The sequence below is a fragment of the Mandrillus leucophaeus genome, unplaced genomic scaffold, assembly GCF_000951045.1.
Source record: "Mandrillus leucophaeus isolate KB7577 unplaced genomic scaffold, Mleu.le_1.0 Scaffold413, whole genome shotgun sequence".
Lineage (NCBI taxonomy): Eukaryota > Metazoa > Chordata > Mammalia > Primates > Cercopithecidae > Mandrillus > Mandrillus leucophaeus.
Genome location: NW_012104399.1, coordinates 313,588 through 336,706, shown reverse-complemented (window position 1 = coordinate 336,706; position 23,119 = coordinate 313,588). Strand labels below are relative to the sequence as shown.

The window sequence follows — 23,119 nt, the reverse complement described above, 5'->3', positions numbered from 1 at the left end:
TTTTTATTTATTTTAAAAAAATTATTTTTATTTTTCCAGGAGGCCCATTGTCACCAGAAGTGTATAGTTTCTAACAGATTTATAAATTGGAAGTTGATTTTGCTCCTTTCAACATGCCTAATGAAATAAATAATCCAAACAGTATAAAGTTCTTCCTCCTCTCTGCCTCCTGCAAAAAGGTAAGCACCTAAAGTAGGCAAGCACTGAATAAATGGCTCTGGTCAGCACTGACAAATTAATTGCCTCTGGGAGGCTGAGGCAGAAGGATCACTTAAGGCCAGGAGGCTGAGACCAACCTAGGGAACATAGTGTAGAATCCTGTCTCTACAAAATAAAAAATAAGTAAAAAATAAAAAATTAGCTGGGCGCAATGGCTATGAATGAAAGCAAAATATAGACCTTTAGAAAATACTTTTATTTTCTTAACACACAGAGATAACAATGACATTTGCCCACTAGACAGAGTAGTTCAAGACATATCAGAAATGGATTACAATTCACATGTTACAATATTCATAAATATGACCAGTCTCATGTTTTCCCAATTATCTTAGAAAACTTATTAAAATACCACAGCATACTAAACTGGCAAATTCATTTCTCATGTTAAAGAGTAATTTTGATTTTGATTAGTGAAAAACCAAGGCATAGTCCATTGTTGAAATATAATAATACCTTATCCAGCATCACTCAAGTATGATGCATTCTACCTAAACGTTCTTTAGTCAAATGACACCTTTTAAAAATCTAATTTTGTATTTTAACTCCCATAGAGGAAATAATGTTTAACATGCCTTCTTAAACTTTAAAATATACCATGCAGAATATAATAATGTTCTTTCATTAATCTTCCTCATTAGAAAGATGAACTACTTAGTTTTCTAGTGCAACACAATATCCTAAAAATTTACCAACGTGGGTATTTGCCTTACTAGAGATAACCCAAAATGACTACATTTAAAAAATTGTGAATTTTAATTATTTTGGTCACATTTAACTGTCAGTGATTACTTCGTGCTTTGGCTTAAATATGCTGGTTTTCTGTTACCTTTCTTACCTCCCTTAATATCAAAGTTAGGGTAGAGCAACAAAACTACATAAACCTTTGATGAACTAATGGTTCTCTCAAGGGAAGTCATTCCTTTTACCTGCACAGTTTAGAGAAGGTTATATATTGAGCAAGGAAGGAACTGAAGAAGAAAGGGAGATTTGGAAACCAGTGTGTTTATAGACAGTGGTCAGATTACTGTCACAACTGTCCTTAAATTTGTAGGATTTAATCTGTTTCAGTTTTGGAAACCAGAAAACTAAACTAGTTAAAACTATTTCTAAAGCAAGGTCAGCTTTGACGAGGAGCAGGCAGATAATCATAAAGTAAATTACACGAGCTTTCAAGAATGGGTATTTGACATCTGAAGCATTTGTAAATTTTTGCTGCCCAGAAGTTTTATTTGCTGGTTTTCTCTTTTAGTTTTATTTCTTGGTCATAGTTAAGGTTTTTAAGTTAAAAAATGCTACTTTTAAAGTAGCATTATTTTAAAACACCATTATTTTATTAGCTATAAATGAGCCACTGAATATTATATAGCAATGAAAGAATTCTTGCAACTACTTTTTTCCAATTGAACGCACAATGATTTAACTGTTTTCTTAAGAAAACAGTAAAAAACAGTAAAAAAATTCTATCTAGGAAATAAGTTCTATTAAAAAATGTGAACTCATATAAATGTTAAAAACCTTTTTCCTTTTGTGACTTTAAGATTTTTAAGGTATCTTAAAATAAGTTAACATGAAAAATTTCCAATGATTTTACTGAATTTAAGATATATACTGAATTAATACCCATATTTTTGTTAAGATTCTTCTCAATGTTAAACTTGTCAATGTAGGTTCTGAGTTAATAGAAAACCAGTATCTACTATGATCTAGCAATAGATTTTTGAACATGAACTAAAGATAGTTGAGTTTTAGAAAACTAATATAACATCCTTTTTTCTTTTTCTTTACAATTCTAGAAATATGACCAACAATTTCCATTTTCAAAATGTAAGCTATCTTATAATAGTAAACTAGAACTCAATACTAATTTTACAAAACTGTTTTCAGGAAATAAATTTCCTAATGCTTTGCCTGTTTCCCCACATACGTAAATCATATAAAATATACTGTTGGCATTCATTATATTACACACAAATGAATATATCAGTGAAAAAATGAAAGCAGTTTGAACATCTGTGCTCCATTTAGGAACATATATTGTAGGTGGAAACTTCTATCATTCACCATTTATTAAATGTTTATTAAATGCAGTGAGCATTGTATTAAGAATACTATAGTAAGTGGTGATAATATTAATGAACCACAGCCTATTCAGTATGTATTGTTACTGAAGATTATATATACCACAGTTAAAAGCTATCTTTCCATTTCTTTCATTATATTTTCATATTTTATTTTTATTTATGTATAAATAGAAGATTACATGATATTTCTTTTTCAAACTCTGGATTTCTAGGCATTTGAAGAATTCTTACTGAACTCAAACACATTTCATTGGTAATGATATTTCTTTCTGATTCAAATTGAAATCTACTCTGTACATTAAAAAAAAATCAATGCTTTTACAATCTTACCTAATTGAGCATCAATATTATTATAAATGAGATTTTTAAAATGACTTGAGCCTGTGCATATAAGGCATTTACATATGATGGCCTTGCATCCTATAACACAAGTAATTGCATACTTAATATCTGTAATCAACTATAAATCATAAAGTGTCTCAAGAATAGTAGAAATTGACCAGGCTTGTGTTTCACAGCTGAAAGGACAGTATTGGGCATTCTCATTGGTCAGTTCTGGAAGTCCTTTCCAAGGGGATCTGAATGAAAAAAAAGACATTTTACAAAGACATGATTTAATACATATTAACAAAATAGGCAAGACCTGGTGATTTTTGCCTTCTAGTGCAGAAAATAATCATATGTAGTCATTTGCTACAAAATAAAACAATATCCTAAAGACATACAAATGAATTTAGACTGAAATTATTCTTTGACATTCCATCTTTGGAATTTGAGACTTTTAAATACAAGGAATCCCTTTATGTATTAAAAACATAGAAGAAACTACCATTACAAGCTACATATAAATATAGAGATAAATACTCTCTCAGGCATAATTTTATTCCTTTTGGAGTAAGTTTATGAGACTCAAATTGTAATTATGCAGATGTGTTATGTGTGATCTTGATAAAACTGTAAAACTAAAAGTAATGAAGAAACACTAAGAACTACGATTAGGGGGGAAATGCCATTCCAGAGTACTTTCTACTTAAAGAAAAAAAATGCCAATCAATTTCTCATTCTACTGAATAATAAACTTAGTATTTATTATGCCTTTATATTCTAATACTAACTGCTTTACATATATTATCTCATTTAATGTTCACAGTAACCCTATAAGGTAGGCACCATAAGTATGCCTATCTATAGAGAGGTAAGAGAGATTTACAGAGGTTAAATAACTTGTTCCAGCCCTCCCTATCAGAACACAGTGATGTTAGTACATCAAATTTATTGTTAATTTCAATGTAATCCCTTAAAAATGAAACACGAATTTAAAAAGTACAGAAATCTGTAATGTTTCATTTTTAAGTTGGGTCGTGGGAACAGACTTGTTTCATTATTATGGTTTGTAACTCAGGGCTATATTACATACACGCTTCAGTGGGCATCAAATATTTCATAGTAAAAATGGGAAAAAAACCCCATTAGGTAAAATAGGGTATTTTGGATAATAACTAATATCAGCTGGGTACTATATTTAAAAAAAAAGTCATAGAAACCTGGAAAATATAGAAAATGTATGTTTCCAAGTATTCAAGCTACATCAGAGTAAAATGCCAAATGACTGAAGCTGGATAACTGGGCATCTGTAATGTGTTGAATTATATTTCCACAGAATTTGTATGTTGAAGTCCTAGCCCCCAGTACCTCAGAATGTGAACCTGTTTGGAAATTGGGTCACTGCAGATGTAATTAGTTAAGATAATGCCACATGAAGATTGGAGTTTTGCTGCCACAAGCCACAGGATTATCAGCAGCTAAGAGAGAGGGCTGGAAGAGACCTTTCCCTAAGGCCTTCAGAGGGAGGATGGCTCTGTCCATGCCTTGATTTTTCAGATTTCTGGCCTCTAGAACTCTGAGACAATATTCTGCTGTTTAACAATTTCTATTATTTAAGTCACTCAGTTTGTAGTGCTCTGTTACTGCAGCTCTAGCAAACTAACAGACTACCAAAATTAAAAAACAAAATGAGGTTACAAAACCATGAATATGCTGCCCATAATTAGACTTGGACACGAGGACATGGAATGTGTCCATACAAATATAAGGAAGTCCCTTTTCCCTTGCTTTCCTGAAAAATTCATCCTGAAGTCATTAGGTGGGACAGAGCATGGCAGGTGACCACAAATGGAGAGGAAAGGGTAATAGGTAGTATGGAGCAGGATGTTAGAGTTCAAGAGGTATGAAGAGGGAGTTCACCAAGGGTGAGAGTGGTCCCGAGTGGGCAGTTAGAAACCAAGTGGTGTCAGGAGGGCTCCACACATACAGGTGACTTAGTGTGGGGTATCAGGCCGAAGCTGGGTGAGCAGACTGTATGTGGTGGTGACAGCCCAATGTGGGAAGTAGGTTATTAATTGTTGTAAAATGGAATTACAAATATAGAGAGGGAGAAAAATAGAATTAAACAGTGAGCAATAGATTGGAACTGGTGTAAACTCAGGTTTTCAATATACATAGGATACATTGAAATGAAGATACATGTGTATGTATTTACCTATATTTATGCATTATTATTACATATTCCCTAGCCCTATCTACTGGGGGGCATAGTAATAATCAATACACCATGTGTTCCGATCTAGCTTCTAAATAACATTTTTCACTATAAAGAGCAAGGGCTCCTTAGAGAATTGCCCAATTCCAGGCTGGGGTAGTGAAAGCAAAAGATGAGTCTTGAAAACCTTGCTGGGCCAGAAAGCAAGGAAGGACTTCCATACGTGACAAACAGGAAGTAGTATGGACAGAAATTTCCTTCCTGTCTGATACAAATGAAGAACTGGACATTAAGACATTAGACATTAGGCAACAAATAGTGATCCTTGAGGAATAAGAAACAAATGAAGCAAACCCTATGATTACCATACCTTACTGCCTTGAGCATTTCCAGGATTTGGCACAGAGAGGGGGAACACAGGTGGAGCCTGGCAGACTTCCTTGAGTTGAACTGAGAATCCAGGAACACTATAAAGCAGCTACAATTTGCAGGATAGAGTACTAGAGAGGAGGGAGCTGTACAAAGAGAGAACTCTGAAGATATGCAGAGGGTCCCACTCAAGTATCTGTAGTGTACCAACCAGCAAATTCACAAGAGGAAACAACCAAAGAACAAGGAAAGAACCATCCAAAAGGATGAGAAGAAGCAGTACATGGCACTCACATAGTGTTGGGAACACTTGCTTGTTCCCATCAGGCAGATTTGAAAACGTCATAATTTTTGAAATACAGGCTAGAGAACACAGATAGGTCTTGATTCACTAATAGTGAATAATTATTCCTAGACCAAATCCTATTCTGGTCAGGTCTAATAAGCTTAAAATCAAGACCGGAAAGGATCAAACTGTTTCCAAGTAATTTCACTGCATTCCAAAACAAAGCTCAAAAACATTTATAGAAACACCAAAAATCTAGCACCCAACAAGGTAAAATGCACATCTGGTATCTAATAAAAAATAACCAGGCAAATGGCTGGGTGTGGTGGCTCATGCCTGTAATCTCAGCACTTCAGGAGGCCGAGGTGGGAGGACTGCTTGAGCCTAGGAGTTTGAGACCAGCCTGGGCAAGATAGCAAGACCCCTGTCTCTTCAAAAATCAAAAAACAAAAACTACCAGGCAAAGAAGCAGGGTGATCTGACCCATAATAAAGAGAATACTCACAAGCAAAAGCAACCCAGAAATGTTCAAAACATTAAACAGAGACATGGAAGATATAAAGACGACCCAGATAAGAGAAATGAAAACTACAATGTGTGAAATGAAAAACACCAGGATGGATGTGATGGTAGGTTAGACATAAAAATGTTAGCAGATTTCTTATCAAAACGATGTAACCACTTTAAAGTATGAAAGAGAGAAAGCTTAACTTTGAATTCTATACACAGTGAAAATATCTTTAAAATAAAGGCAAAACACATCTGTTTTTACACTTACAAGAATTGAAAGAACTCATCATGAGGAGGCAAACACTACAAAGACATGATGGAAAAAGTCCTTCGGGTAGAAGAAAAATGATACAAGATGGAAATACAGAACATCACAAAAATATGAAGAGCACTGAAAATGGCAACTATAAGAGTAATCAGACTTTTTAATGTATTATTTAAAGATCATTAAAAAAATAACTGACGGCCTAAACAAAAGTAGTAGCCATGTAGTGTGGGGGGTTTTAACATGTAAAAGCAAAATGGATGACAATAATAAGCACATAGGCCGGGAGAGGAAAAATGAAACTATACTATTTTAAGGTTCTTTATACCTTACTTGAAGTGGTAAATCACTGGAAGGTAAACTATAAAGACATATACTATAAACCTAAAGCAACCATTTTAAATAAACAAGAATTATATCTAATTAGCCAACAAAGGAGATTAAAATGAAATAATATTCAATGCAAAAGAAGCACAAAAAGAGGAAAAAGCTAACAAAAACCAGACAGAATAAATAGACAACAAACACTTAAATTTCACAATTTCAGTAATCACCTTAAATGTAAATGGTCTAAATATTCCAAAAGCAGAAACTGTCATGCTACAGGAGAGCAAGACCCGATTACATGCTACTATGTACAAGAAATCCACTTTAGATACAAAGACATAAATAGGTTAAAAGGATGATAAAATCTATACCATAGTGACAACCAAACAAAAGAAACCAGGAGTGGCTCTATTAATATGAAATGCACAGAAGTCCCTTATGTGCTTGTGAGAAAGGAGATGAAATTTGTGCTGTTTATTCATAATTTGAGGAATAAAACATAGATATGTATAATATAAAATTTGGGAAATTAAGATACCCTCTGAATTTATACTATCTTATAAAGATATGTAACTCTGACACTGTCTATTTGCTAATAATTAGGACAAGGAAGTGAAAAATGGTTTTTGAAATAACAGGCAAAAGACCAACTCTGATATTTTAACTATAATGAAAGCATTTCTGAAAACTATTTCTTGATATATCTTTAAATCAATTAACTCAAAAGGCCCAGGGTGAGTACCTTAAATTTCTATATTTATCCTGTGCTAACCATATCCAAAAACATCAGGAAAATTAAAAAAATCAAAATTCCACATGTATAAATCACACAATATCAAGACCTCAACTTAAAATAAATAACCTAAAATAAGAGAAAGTGAAAATTATATAACAGAATTTGTCATGTTAAAGAATAAAGGCTTCACTTTTCATTGGGATACCTAGGGCATATAGAAATCAATTCTAAGAAACTGTAATTTACCTAATAGCTAGTAAATCGACTAAACACTAGTTATGGAAATTACATGCTGCTGATGACTTACCTCTCAAGATGAACATAGTGTCGGGAAAGAACATTTTTAACCAAAACTATAGTTTTTGCAGTAGTCTCCGGGCCCATTAATCTGGAAAAATATAATTTTGCACGAAGAAAATATCCAATAGGCCACAGCCACTCCTAAAAAAGATTATTCAAAAGTAAAGACAAAAAAAAAAAAAAACCCATAAATGTCTAAAAATTACTTGAAAAATAATTTAAACTGAAACTCAGAAGATAAATGAAATTCTTACAGGTCCTTGGTGATAATTGAAACCTTTTGCAAGATTGTAGTTGTCATTGTCTAATGCATTGTCATAAATTCCACAGTAAACCATATCACTGCAAAATGATTAAAATTTAAGTTAAATAAAAGATGATCAGATATTACAGAGAAAGCACTGAAAAATTTCAATAACAAAGGTAAGAGAAATCAATTATTTTGTCTTCTAATCTACAGAATAAGCTCAGCATTAGTGTATCATCTATCTAACCTTAAATTAGTACATACTGAGTTCACAGGACTTTAATCATGTGTTAAAAATGATTAACAAATACTGGTTAATATAAAAACTGTAAAATATTCTGGTATCTTGCCTTAAAAGAAGCTAGCCTGGCACTAAATATGGGTTGGTTTGAAGTCAACTATTTCCTAGGCCTCTAATATATGGAGGCCTGTCTAATAATTGAAATATACATAGAATAACTTGAATTAGTAAACATTAAAGACATGGTTTTATTAATTATAGATTGGAAAGGTAGTTTTTAAGCTTCTCCATAAAATTATTTTAAAATTAAAATTGGCTTATTATCAGGTTACAAATAGCAACTGAATATACATATTGCTTTATTATAATACATAGAAGTTAAAACACAGTTATCTATACTCCATTTGTTACTTTTCTTTTTTTGGAGAGCTGGCCACAAGAGTAAGCTTTAATTGTGGGTTTTGGTGTGTGTGTGCGTGCATGTGTGTTTTAATACAGTGTCTCATTCTGTCAAGCAGGCTGAAGTGCAGTGGTGCCATCATAGCTCACTATAGCCTTGATCTCCTGGCTCAACTGATACTCCTGCCTTAGCCTCCTGAGTAGCTAGGACTACAGGTGTACACAATCTCTCCTAGATAATTTGTTTTAAATTTTTATTTTTGTAGAGCTGGCATCTCTACAAAAATTTTTGCCCTGGCTTAAAAAAAAAAAAAAAAAAAAAGTAGGGTTGATGTCAATGTATTTGGATTAAATATAATATCAACAACATTCTTAATACTTATATTCCAACTTACTCTGGATCTAAAGTTTTCATGCCAAGGGGACCAAGCAATTTTTTTTCTGCAATCTCCAAAGCTTTCCATGCTTTTGCTGTAGTAAAGAGCTCAGGGGCCTAGTGAATGCCAAAAACAAATATATAAATTTTTAAGATCACAGAACAATTAGTTCCTACCCACAGAAACTATTCATAAACTTGAAAAAAAATTACTTAAAATACAGTGAGGGTCAGAATTTGAGTGTAGATACCTAACCAGATCTAATCCTATGAGCCTGACTTAGAAGGACTGTTTTTGGCCGTAGAAGTTAGGATAGCTTTTAGAGGTGATTATTTCTCTGTCACCTCAAGAAAGTTACTCAGCTCCAAAAGGAAGTTGCCACAGCTACACTGAAGGCAGAACACACTTTTATTTTAACCCCTTTGGAGACAGGGTCTCCCTCTGTCACCAGGCTGGAGTGCAGTGGCGAGAACAGAGCTCAGTGCAGCCTCAATCTCCTGGGATCAGGCGATTAGCCTCAGCCTCCTGAGCAGCTGGGACTACAGGCTAATATATTTTTTAAATTTTTGTGGAGATGAAGTCTCACTATGTTGCCCAGCCTGATCTTGAACTCCTGAGCTCAAGCAATCCTCCCACCTCAGCCTCCCAAAGTGTTGGAATTACAGGCATGAGTCACTGAACCCAGACAGCACACACTTAAATGTATGTAATTCATTCTTCATCGAGTTTTTAATAGCTTTCTTTAAGTACATCTGATACCCATTTTTTGCTTCTGGGGCCATAAATAAATACAGAACTTTTACTCCAATAGCATGAGTAAATTTACTTGAGATACAGAGAAAGAAGAGAGAAAGCATTGTTGACCAAGAATATGCACTCATTTCAATGGTTAAATAAAATCAAGTGCACACTGAACCAAAGCTACCTTTGTGTAGTTTTATACTTTTCATTTTACTATAATTTATAGTACTAGGTTTGGTACTCTTTTTGACAATGTGAAAACAGCTAGGCAGGCATAGAAGAACACATACCTTCTCTATTTTACTTCCTTACAGTTTATTTTTAGACTAAAGTATAGATTTAAAAAAGGAGAGAATCTAGAATTCTTTGCTAGACAAAACTAATTGCAGCAATGCAACAAAGAAAACAGGATGTTAATTGAAGCTATCCACTTTAGTTCACTAGTTCAGGGCTTTCTAACTAGTGTGCTGAGGCACTGGTTAGAGCACAGGTGTGTAGGATACAGAGACCCTCAGCTTTCAGGGCAGCTGGGTGGGGCCTGAGGCTAACTGAAGTAGCTGGATCTAGCACAAGCAGCCTCCTCCATGTAGCCTATTGTGCTATACAAATATCATTTTCTTTTCTTTTCTTTTTTTTTTAAATATGGAGGTGGGGCCTCATTATGATATCCAGGCTGGTCTCAAACTCCTGGGCTCAAGTGATCCTCCTGCTTTGGTCCCCAAAATGGGATGACAGGTGCGAGCCACTGCATCTGGCCACAAATATCATCTTCTATGTGTGCTCTGAATGTGAAAAACTCTAGGAAGCACTTCATCAGTCATCATCCATTATTCTCTGTTCTTGGATACTGAATGTTACAGGTCAAAGGTGATACGCATAATACTTGATGAATTAGAAAAGATTATTTAAAACTAGCTAGTAAGCAATATACTACTTTTTAGCCATTAAGTGAATTCGAAAACAAATGGGAATAAGGAACCAAGCAAACGCTAGCACATCATTTTCTGAAATGTTTTTACAAACGGATCACCTACCACAACCATTGCTATAGTAAAATTAGGCCTGAGCTGATAGTCACACCAGGGACTTGAAGCTCCATAACTATCTTTGTATATGCCACGTTTGTGAACCAGATTTGGATGCTTTTCATTTAAATCTGAAGGGTCTTCTGAAACATGAAATAGCTTTTCAAAGTTGTCTTGTATTTTTCTGTTCCACTCATCATATGAGACCTTTACAACCTTTCCTGAAAAATGACATAAGACATGGTAGTTTTAATCATTCAAAACAATTCACACATCTAGTTACAGACAAACAGTAATAGTTTATTTTTATCTACTACAAGGCAATGAATTATCAACTTTTGGAAAATGTGGCCAGACTGAACTGAGATGTGTTATAAATGTAAAATATAAGCTGGGTTATGAAGATGTAGCACCACTAAAAAGAACGTAAAATAGCTTATGAATAATTTTATATTGATTACATGCTGAAACAATATTTTATATACGTACACTGAGTTAAATAAAATGCCTTTTTTTTTTTTTTAAGACAGGGTCTGGCATTGTCCACCCAAGCTGGAGTGCAGTAGTATGAACTTGGCTCACCACAACCTCTGCTTCCTGGGCTCAAGCCATCCTCCCCCCTCAGCCTCTCAAGTAGCTGGGACTACAGGCTTACATAACCACACCCTGCTAATTTTTGTATTTCTTGTAGACATGAGGTTTCATGTTGCCCAGGATGGTCTCAAACTCCTTAGCTCAAGTGATACACCTGCCTTGGCCTCCCAAAGTGTAGCGATTACAAGCATGAGCCACTGTACCTGGCTGATTTAATAAAATATCTTGTAACCAATTTAACCTGTTTCTTTCCACTTTTTAAAATGTGGGTACTATAAAATTTAAAATTACGTATGTGGTTCACATTATTTTGGACAGCACTATTCTAGAAAAAGACATGTAAAGATTGCAAAATTGCTCACAGAAATGCAACTTGCTCAGTCACACTGAGGAAAAAGACAAGCACAATAAAGGCAATAGCTATGCTGCTTTCTTATCTCGTTCAAAGTTGCTAAAAATATGGTCCAACTAGAATTGTTACAATTTTCACACTAGTAAACGAATTTTCTTTCTTCTTAATTTTAAGGGTTTCCCAATATTAGCTGATTGAATCAAATGATTACATAGGTTGAGAATATGCATAGTACATTTGAAGGTTCTTTGTAAATAACCACCTTACCATGTCTTTTTACTGTGACTTCATGATAAGGGAAAATATTTTTTTTGGATAATTCCAGCAACCAGCGAACAGCAGATTTACTCAGTCCCACAATTTCCACAGCAGACCCATCTCTAAAATTAAAAAATATATTTTTATTCTCTAAGTTGGAGTCCTTTAAGTACTATTTAAAGGGCATTCAGTAAACAATTGTAATGAATCATATAACTAACATATTATGAAAACTATTAAAAAATCCTTACTCTATAGGAATGTGTACTATATCATGTAAACATTTTTTCCTCTCAGTGTTTTGCCATTGTCTGTCATCCTCACATGTTTTTTAAAAATTCTATGATGTAGAATGGGAATTGTGGAATGAAAGAAGATGGAAGTTGGAAAAGGTAGGACTAAGGAATCTGAATATTGGGATAAGGTACTAGAGAAAAGAGCAAACACGAAAAATAGGGCTGGAGAAAATGAGGGAAGGCAGACACATTAATCTGAAAGCTCATTTTTAAGAAAAATAAAAGGGAAGTACAAGATCTAATGTACCAAAATAAATAATTTTAAAAAATTGGTAAAGCATGTAAAGATAGTAACTTATTTATTAATTTTTTTTTTGTAGAGATGGGGCCTCACTATGTTGCCCAAGCTGGTTTTGAACTCCTGGGTTCAAGCTATCCTTCCACCTCAACCTCCCAACCTCCCAAAGTGTTGAGATTACAGGCGTCAGCTACCACACCCAGTCCACAACTATTAAATTTTTTGGACAATTCTTACTGAAGATAAAACTTAGAATAAGAGGCTGAGTGCGGTGGCTCATTCCTGTAATCCCAGCACTTTGGGAGGCTGAGGCGGGTGGATCATTTAAGGTCAAAAGTTTGAGATCAGCCTGGCCAACATGGTGAAACCTTGTCTCTACTAAAAATACAAAAATTAGCCTGTGTGGTAGGGAGCACCTATAGTCCCAGGTCCTTGGAAGGCTGAGACAGGAGAATTGCTTAAATCTGGGAGGCAGAGGCTGCAGTGAGCCATGATTTGTGCTACTGCACTATAGCCTGGGCAACAGAGTGAGGCTTTCTTTCAAAAAAAAAAAAAAATTAGAATAAGAAATTAACTTCTCAGCTTACTACAGTATCAGAAGCTCTTTTAATAGACATTACTTAATGGGTACAAAGTACATTATTTGGGTAATAGTAATATTAAAAGCTATTTTAATAGCATCTGATGTTAAGCATTTGAAATCATAAAAACTTCTTAAATGACAAACACTAGGAAAAAAGATTTAAAAAATTAGGAGGAAAAAAGGTTCAGAAAGTGAAAGAATTTCATAAAAGACGGAACAATTGGTTGTTTTCCATGTTTGCAAAAGATGGGCATAATGAAATGTTTACATCAATAAGCAGTTCAGGTTACGAAAATGTCTTAACCACTGGGATAATGAATCAGAAATCTTTCCTTTGAGGTGCTTGTAGAGAATCAATCCACGAGCACTTACAGAAAAGAACAGATAGTGTTACTTGATAACTTATATCAAGAGGATTGTGTGCATGGACAATGGGGAGATGAAGGGAGGAAGGCAGGGACATTTTGATTGACTTAATATAAAGAGTTCATAGTTAACAGAATAAAAGATTCCACAAGTATGTGCTTTTTTAAAAAAGGGTATAATTACACAGCACTATAAAATTAACACTACCTTGGTGTGGCTGGGATTCCTGTGTTTCTAGCTCTGTCACTTTCTCCCATTTTATCCATCCATGTGCCACAATTGAAACGATTTCCTCCATAAACAAATCCTGTTTCTTCATCAACTCCTGCAGTTACATTAAAACCTAAAAAACAAAACATGTATAAAATAAAATTTTTATAAGTATTATATACAGTATATACAAATATTTTAAAACATTTACAAAATTTTAAATATAATAAACTAGGACAACCACTCTGAAGCTCAGTTTGGTGATATCCTATGATTTTGTATCCAGAATATACAAAGCACAAAGTTGGAGATATGCATATTCTACCACATAGGAATTTCATTTCTATATATATACAAGAGAAACCCTTATTTATATGCACATGGAGATGTGTATGAGGATATTCACTGCCACATTGCTTGCATTCACAAAAAATAACTGCTCAATAGAGGAATGGATAAACACTGTAGTTTATTCATACAATGGGAAACCCTCTATACCATTTGAAATTAATGAACTGGATTTACATGTATCAAAATGGATGTCAGAGCTAAATAATATATGTACATGGACATAGAGTGTGGAATAATAGACACCAGAGACTCAGAAAGGTGAGATGAGAGTGACAGATGAGAAATTACTTAATGGGTACAATGTACATTATTTGGGTGATGGTTACACTAAAAGCCCAGACTTCACCCTTACCCAATACATCCATGTAACAAAACTGCCCTTGTATCCCTTAAATTTATACAAGAAAGATAAATCTCCAAAACAAAATGGTTGAATAAAACAAGTTGCAAAAGGACATATATAGTGAGATAACATTTTTATAAAAGTTTAATCATAGATAATACTGGTATATCTAATATCTGTGTATAATTTCAAAACATAAATTGATTACAGTACATATTATAGGACACTGAATATATGCTATGTAATAAGTAATTTACACATACTCAAACACACATAAATACACAAAGTACAAAAACTTCTGGTATGAAAAAGGGGAGAAGACTCATTTTTCCCTAATCTTCCTCTCTTAAGTACAATGAAAATCCCTGAGCGTAATACAGTGGACTGTCATAAGAGGACTCTAAAAGTGTAAAGAGGAAGGCAGATTGGCTAGGAACCTCAAGACTTGAGGAATGTCATAGTGGTGAGTTCCTCGGGTTGTTTTTTTTTTTTTTCTTCTTTTTTTAAAATTCTCCATATATACCAGTCTGGGTGAGATGTTGCCTTGGAAAGGCAACCTGCAACCTTCAACAGGTAATGACAAAAAGTTCCAAGAAAAACCAATTGATTCTAGTCAAAGGAAAAGGAAAGAGGGACCCTAACCAGAGAGAAACCTTTATGACAACATCCACCCTATGCCAGCAAATACCATAGATGTCCTTTCTCCCTGGAATGTCAGTGGAGACTGAGTGGAAGCCTGGACTCCTATCCCCTACCTGGGGGTAGCAGATGACTCAAGGCAGTGCTCCCCTTCCTCAGCAGCTTGGTACCCATGGACACCACAAGGGGAATCTGGGAGTCTGAACTTCCACTCCCAACCTGGTAGCAGTAGGTGGCCTTGGGGCGGCAGCAGGCAGCCCAGCGTGTTTCCCACCCCTGCTGCATGATGTTAGCACAAACTGGGTGGGGAGTATGGACTTCTACCCCCGGGGGAGCAGGTCGTTAGGGACAGTGCTCCCCTCTCCTGACAGCATACTGTCAGCAGAGACTGAGTGGAGAGTCTGGATTTCCATGCCCTGCCCAGCAGTGATGGGGTGCCCCTCACACTCCAACTAGAGATTTCAGGGAAGATCTGAAAAGGAGGAAGCTGCAAAAATGATGCTGTAAAGCTGTATAGGAAGGCCTGGGCAGACTCTGACCAATCTACATGTGAAACAGATGAGAATTAACACACCCAAAGATTAGAGAAGTAAACTACACAGTGTGGAATTCCACTCAGGTTTCCTGAGTGGCCTCCTGATAGCCCATGAATGAAGTAGACCAGAATAACCTTGCTAAATATTAAATTGTCATTGAAACGACAGCCCACAAGAGTGGGCCAGAAGCTGCATACTAAACTTAAATAACAGCTACTCGGTAAAATGAAAGATTTCACAGGATCCAGTGTCCTATAACATAATATCCAAAGGTCTAGGAAAACATGAAAAACTACTTGTCAGGCCAAGAATCAGGAAAATCGCAACCTGAATGAGAAAAGGCAATTAACAGGTGACAACACTGAGGTGACTCAGATATTGGAAATATCTGACAGAAAAGCTTAAGGGAGGTATCATAAAAATGCTCCAAAGAGAATGATGCTTTGTAGAAACAGAAAACTCCATCTTAAAATAAATATGGAATTTCCAGGGACCTTGAATAGCCAAAACAATCTAGAAAAAGAACAAAGTTAGAAGACTCATGCTTCTTCATTTCAAAACTTACTACAAAGCTACACTAACCAAAACAGTGTGGTTCTGTCAGAAAGACAGACACAGAGGTCTATGGAACAGAGAACCCAGAAATAAACCCTGTATATATAGTCAAACGTTTTTTGACAAGGGTGCCAAGACCATTCAGTGGGGAAGGGACAGTTGTCTTTTTTTTTTTTTTTTTGCCAAACAGAGCTGAGTAAACTGGATATTCACATATTAAAAAAACTGACTTGGATTTAATATTGTATACAAAAACTAACTCAATATGGATCAAAGACCTAAACATAAGAGCTAAAACTATAAAATTATTAGACAAAAATGTACGGCAAAAGCTTCATGACACTGAATTTGATGAGGCTTTTTTGCATATGATACAATAGGCACAGGTAACAAAAGTAGAAAAACTGGACTTAATCAAAATCAGAAACTTTTGTTTATCAAAGGATACTTTTAAGACAGTGAACAGACAACCCACAATACGGGAGAAAATATTTGCAAACCATATCTAGTAAGTGTTTCATACCCAGAATATACAAAGCACCCTGCACCTCAGTAACAAAAGAACTCAGTTCATTCCCTAAATTTCAAAGGATGTGAATAGACATTTCTCCAAAGAAGATATATGTATGCCTATAAGCACATGAAGAGATGCTCAACATCACTAAGAAATCATTAAGGAAATGCAAATCAAAACCATGAGATACCACCTCATAGCCACTAGGATGGCTACTAGTGGGGGAAAAAAAAAAAACCAAGCAAAACCAGAAAAGTATTGGTGAGGATATAGAGGAACGGAAAACTGTTTACTATCAGTAAGAGTGTAAAATGGCACAGCCACTGTGGAAGATAATGTGGTAGTTCCTCAAAAAGGTCAATAAACAATTATCATATGATCCAGCAAGTTCTCTTCTAGGTATATACCCAAAAGAATTGAAAGCAGGGACTCAAACAGCTATTTGTACACCAATGTTCACAGCAGCATTATTCCCCATAGCCAAAAGGTGGAAACAACCCAAACGTCCATTGACAGATGAATGGAAACACAAAATGTGGTATATACATACAATGGAATATATTAAAAAGGAATGAAATTCTCATATGTATGATAAGAGGTTAATATTCAGAATATATAAGAAACTTCTACAAGTCAATAGCCAAAAAACCAAAAACCAGTTAAAATATAGGCAAAGTGCTTGAATAGACGATTCTCCAAAGAAGACCCATAATTGGCAAACAAATATATAAAAAGATGCTTAACACTTCTAATCATTAGGGAAATGCAAATCAAAACCAGAATGAGATACCACTTCACGCCCATTAGGTTGGTCACTATCAAAAGAACAGAAAATACCAGGTGTTAGCAAAGATGCAGAGAAATTCAAATAGTTGTGGGAATGTAAATATTGCCGCCATTATGGAGAATATCATAGAAGTTTCTCAAAAATAGAAATAGAATTAACATACGATCTAGCATTCCACTTTGAGTATATATACATAAAAATGAAAGCAGGATATTGAAGAGATATTTGCATATGCATGTCAACTGCAGCATTATTCACAAGAGCCAAGAGATGGAAACAATAAAATGCCCACTGACAATGAATGAATAAAGAAAATGTACGCACACAATGGAATATTACGCACCTTGAAAAATAAGGGAATCCTGTCACATGCTATGAGATAGATGAACCTTGACATTATGCTAAGTGGAAAAAATCAGTCACAAAAGAACAAATACTGCATGATTTCATTTATATAAAGTATCTAAAATAGTCAAAAATCATAGGGACAGAAAGTAGAAAGGTGGTTACTAAGGCATGGGAAGGGTGGGGATGGAGGAGGAAGAACTAGTGTTTCACGAGTATAGAGTTTGTTTTGCAAGGTAAAGAAGTTCTAGAGATCTGTTCCACAATAATGTTAATGTACTTAACACTACTGAATTGTACACTTGAAAATGGCTAAGGTAAATTTAATGTTATGTGTTTTTTATCACAAAAAGGACAAAAAGAAGGAATAAAATTCTGACATCTGCTACAACATGGCTGAACTTCAAAAGAATTATGCTAAGTATGTACAACTTTTATGTATTGATAAAAATATAATTATGCTAAGTGAAATAAGCCAGGTACAAAAGGGCAAAGACTGTATGATTCCACTTATATGAGGTCCCTAGGATAACTGAATTTATAGAGACAGAAAGTAGGATAGTGGTTCCAGGGGCTAGGGAAGGAGATAATGAGGAGTTACTGTTTCAATTAGGAATGATGACAAAGTTCTGGAGATGGACAGTGATGATGGTTGCACAACAATGTGACTGTACTTAAAGCCACTGAACTGTACACTTAAAATGGCTAAAATTGTAACTGTTAAGGTAAAATGGTAAATATACATTATGTCTATTTTACAATAAAAAAAAACTCAATAGTAAAAAAACAACAATAACAACAACAACAAAAAAAGAGTACTCCAATTATACAATTATAAAATGGACAAAAGAGATTGGGCTCAGTGGCTCATGCCTATAATCCCAGCACTTTGGGAAGCTGAGGCAGGGGGATTGCTTGATGTCAGGAATTCAAGACAAGCCTGGGGAACATAGGGAGACCCCCATGTCTACAAAAAAATTTTAAAAAGAAATTAGCCAGGTTCAGTGGTGCACACGTGTAGTCTCAGCTACTTGGCAGTCTGAGGCAGGAGGACTGCTTAAACCCAGGAATTAGAGGTTGAGTGAGGTATGACTGCACCACTACCATCCAGTTTCGGTGACAGAGTGGGACCCTGTCTCTGAAAAATAATAAAGAAAGAGACAATGTGCAAAATACGTGAACCGACACTTCAGCAAAGAGGGAAGATGGATGGCAAATGAGCACATGAAAAGATATTCCACACCATTAGCCATTAGGGAAATGCAAATTAAAATCACAATGTCCAGCCTGGCCAAAACATGGCAAAACCTCGTCTCTGCCAAAACAACAACAAAAACAACAACAACAAAGAATACAAAAAATTAGCCAGGTGTGGTGGCATGCGCCTGTAGTCCAGCTACTTGGGAGGCTGAGGTACAAGAATCATTTGAACACAGGAGGTGGAGATTGCAGTGAGCTGAGATTGCGACACTGCACTCCAGCTGGGGGACAGAGCGAGACTCCATCTCAGACCGTCCCCACCCCACCACACACAGTTGGTAGTGGTCTATGAAGCTGTCAGAACAGCTTAAAAGAAAGAGGTACCACCATTTATTAAAATGGTAAAACACTCTGGAAAATAGTTTGGCAGTTTCTTCTAAAACAAAACATATACTTATTATATGAACCAATTCCATTCTTGGACATTTATCCCAGAAAAAATGAAAACCTATGTGTCCCACAAAAACTTGTACATGAATATTCATAGTAGCTTTATTTGTATTAGCCAAAACATGAAAACAACCCAAATTCCTTCAATGGATGAATGGTTTCGATGAATGGTTAAATAAATACTGGTATATGCATAAAAGGGAATACTACTCAGCAATAAAAAGGAATAAACTATTGATAAATGCAACAACTTGAATGGATCTTAAGGGCATTATGCACAGGGAAAAAAATCAGTCTCAAAAGGTTATATAGTATATGGTTTCATTCATATAACATTCTAAAAATGACAAAACTATAAGTTGCAGAACAGATTAGTAGCTGCCAGAGACCAGGGCTGGGGGTGGAGTGGTTAGGTGTGACTATAAAAGGGTACACAAAGATCTTTATGGTGATGGACCAGTTCTGTATCTTGATTATGGCAGTGGCAACATGAAGCTATACATGGGGTCAAATTGCACGGATCTACACATACACATACACATACACATACACACACACGTGAATGTAAAAACCGGTAAAAGTTGAAAACATACTGATGTCAATCTCCTGATTTTGATATTGCACTGGGTGAAGAGTTCATGGCATACTATGTATCATTTTTTCAACTTCTTATGAGTCTTTCAAAATTATTATAAAGTTTAAAAAACTCACATGAACATAAAACAATGCATATTTTACAAAATAAATATAAAATAAACCATTGGAAAGACTAAGGGGAATGGGGAATAAAATGAAATAAATTACTATTAGCCTTGCATTGGCAGCAATGATAGTGTGCCATGAGTTGAGGAACATTATGAACTCAACAGAAGTTAGAAAAGCATATTTATTTTAATACCATATACAAACAAACCTTTTTACAAAAAGTATTTTATAAGTGCCTAGGCTCTTGAGACAGACCACGAGTAAAGTCTACCTCTACCACTTAGTAGCTATGTGACTCTGGGCAAGCTACTCTGCTTCAGTCTTCATTTAGTAAAAATGGAAACAATATCACTCATTCCCAAAGTTTTGGTGAGTGTTAAATGGTAATAACATAGGTAAAGTAGTTACCACAATGCCTAGCACATAGTAAACATGCAGTTCAGTTCATGGTGATTATTATAGTTACAAATGAAACCACCAAAATTATCTTTCAAATTGGCTGACAAAAGATATAAAATTTTATCTTTCCTCTAGAAACTAAAAACTTGGTGAGATCAGGAACTACGTTAATCTTTTTCATCATTATACTGTGAGGTTTGGCTTACAAATAAATATTTATTAAGTGAACAATTACAAGGTTTAATTTCATCATCTCGATAAATTTGTACTATTTTAGTTAAAGTTCTGTACCTTCATCCTTCATGTTTCGATCTATCTTGGGACCAGCATTCCTTTCTCGGAACTGTATGCCCTGCATGTGTCTTTGCATTGCTTCCTGTATGACTTCAAACAATGGCTGATCCTGTTTGAGACATAATGGGTGTTACCTCTGTTTGAAATTACATTTTTCTTATTTTCCCTCAAATCTGACAACTGAAGTAATGTGAAAATATATAGTTTCATTTGGAGTGAGAAATAGGAATTGGGTGAGGCCACGGAAGAAGCAGCTCCTATATACCAAATAATACAGATGAGCATACAAATATTTAACATCAGTAGTTTTGACTATTCATGTCTGTGACATAAAATAATCTGTTGACATACAAAAACGAATCTAGGGAGCTTGTACAGTTCCTATTAGAGAGATCTGTTCAGCTAATAAATGAACCTAGCTTGTTATCCAGCATCTGAATTTTAAATTGGCATTGCTATTCTTGCTCATCTGCATACATAGGTAATGGGAATAAATTATGTGCTAAAGGGGAACTCTCAAATTTGAAGATCCATAATGACTTTGGAAAATACCCCAGTGAATGTAAAGAATTCGTAAGTCATTTTCTTTGCCCATATAAACAATAAATGTGATCCTCAGTATGACATTTGGGAAAACATACAATTACATTTTTAAAAATAAGGTAAAGAATATTAAATAGAAGCAAAATGTTTAGAGTCCTTACTTGTTTATTATGTTTCATTTTAAAGACTCTGAATAAAATCAAAACTCTATAATATAAAAATTCTACTAGTAATTATAAAAATTATAAAGCTGTGAATAAATATTTTTGGATAAACTGTGAGAAAACAAATAGTTATGTGTAAAATAATTACCTGCCTGATAGCATGAACTTATATTCATTGTAATGGAAATGTCAGTCGATAACAGAGGACAAATAAAAAAAAATTTTGGACAAATGTTCTTTGAGTACTTCATGATATAAATAAATATCATGAGGACACAAATATATGCTAGCCCTGAAGTAGCTTACACAGCTACTACCCCTCCCCACTCCCCAGTCATATATACCAAACTATTCATATAAAGGCATATCAGAAGTGGCAAAAGTATAGCACTATTGTCCATTCTTGATTGGGGAAAGAAACACTCAAAAATGTCTATCCATTCTTCACTGTTCATAAGATAATCTTTAAGCTCCCTGGATTGGTAGTGAAGGCTCTCCATAACCTGGCTCACCCTTTCCATAATCTCTTACTATCCTGCAGATATAGTACACAAAAAGCCAAACCAGACTGATGTTTTTACAAAAAGTGTTTTATAAGAGCCTAGGCTCTTATAAAGGCACGATAAGTACTATGTCCCCTAAACTGTGCTTCAATCCACTATGCAACTTTATTATTCCTTTCCTCTTTTTTTTTTTTTTAAGAGACTGAGTTTTGCTATGTTGCCTAGGCTGGACTCATACGCCTGGCCTCAAGTGATCCTCCTGCCTCAGCCTCCTGAGAGGCTGAGATTACAGATGTCTGCCATACACCCGGCTTCTTTTCATCTTTAATGTCTCCCAACAACGTTCCCCATCTCTCCTAAAGTCCTGCTCACCTTTTATGGCTCATTTAGGTGAAACTTTAGCTATTTTCTAAGGTTCTCCCTGAGACCTACTTACTGGACCTTCTCTCTCTTTCTTTAAAGAGACTACACAACACTTCCTCTACACTCTATTGCAATGGCCATATTTATGTACACATCATCATCTCTTCTACCATGTTGCAAAGTTCTTTAGGCAAAGACAAATCACTTACAGTACCAGCAGGTGCCAAATCAATACTGACATTTGAATAATTCTTAAGATTTGGATTCTTAATTACACTTATTTTTACATTAGAAACTAAAAGTCATTTTTCAGAAAAAAATTATTTTAAGAAATATCTTTACCAGTGTGCCAGCAGGCAAAGGAGCAGAATCATCTGTAGGATACATTCTGGAAACTGGACACTTGAGAATGTCTAGACCATTTGGAACCATTTTACAGTAATCCTGGATACACTGCAGCCACCACCACACAGCATCCCGACAATTGTATCTGGCATAAGTTCCTTCACCCAGTAGATTAGGAATGAGACCATGCCTCAGGGTACCAGCAAATGCTAAAATAATATTCCTAAAACAACAGAATTAAGTGGATCAGAAATGAAAACAAAACAGTCACTTTTGGTGACTATATTTTGAATGCATTTTCTCTCTTGCCCTATTTCTTTATATTTTCATGTAGAAAGTAGTCATAACATGATAGAGTAAGTACACGATAGAGTAAGTAGAGAATTAAAGTCAGGAACCTTGATTCTAGCCTAGAATGTTATGCTAACAATCTGTGTGACTCCCTCTCTGATACAGGTTTTTCATGTGGGACTGGACTGGGTGATTTTTAAGGTACCTCATAGCTCCAGATGCTACTTTTG

At 35.1% G+C, this 23,119-nt stretch overlaps 1 protein-coding gene across 1 annotated transcript in view; it reads right to left on the bottom strand.

Annotated features, from left to right (window-relative positions):
• Window positions 1–396: 396 nt before the first annotated feature.
• The window catches only part of AGL (amylo-alpha-1, 6-glucosidase, 4-alpha-glucanotransferase), a 77,877-nt gene continuing 55,154 nt past the window's right edge, over window positions 397–23,119 (bottom strand). Inside the window, exons 26-34 of the mRNA XM_011992555.1 lie at window positions 22,596–22,821; window positions 20,678–20,789; window positions 13,560–13,695; window positions 11,879–11,991; window positions 10,675–10,886; window positions 8,918–9,015; window positions 7,890–7,977; window positions 7,643–7,776; window positions 397–2,881 (exon numbers count right to left, since the gene is read on the bottom strand). Coding sequence (XP_011847945.1) covers window positions 2,764–2,881; window positions 7,643–7,776; window positions 7,890–7,977; window positions 8,918–9,015; window positions 10,675–10,886; window positions 11,879–11,991; window positions 13,560–13,695; window positions 20,678–20,789; window positions 22,596–22,821 — 1,237 coding nt within the window. The 3' untranslated portion in view covers window positions 397–2,763. The remainder of the gene's footprint in view (window positions 2,882–7,642; window positions 7,777–7,889; window positions 7,978–8,917; window positions 9,016–10,674; window positions 10,887–11,878; window positions 11,992–13,559; window positions 13,696–20,677; window positions 20,790–22,595; window positions 22,822–23,119) is intronic.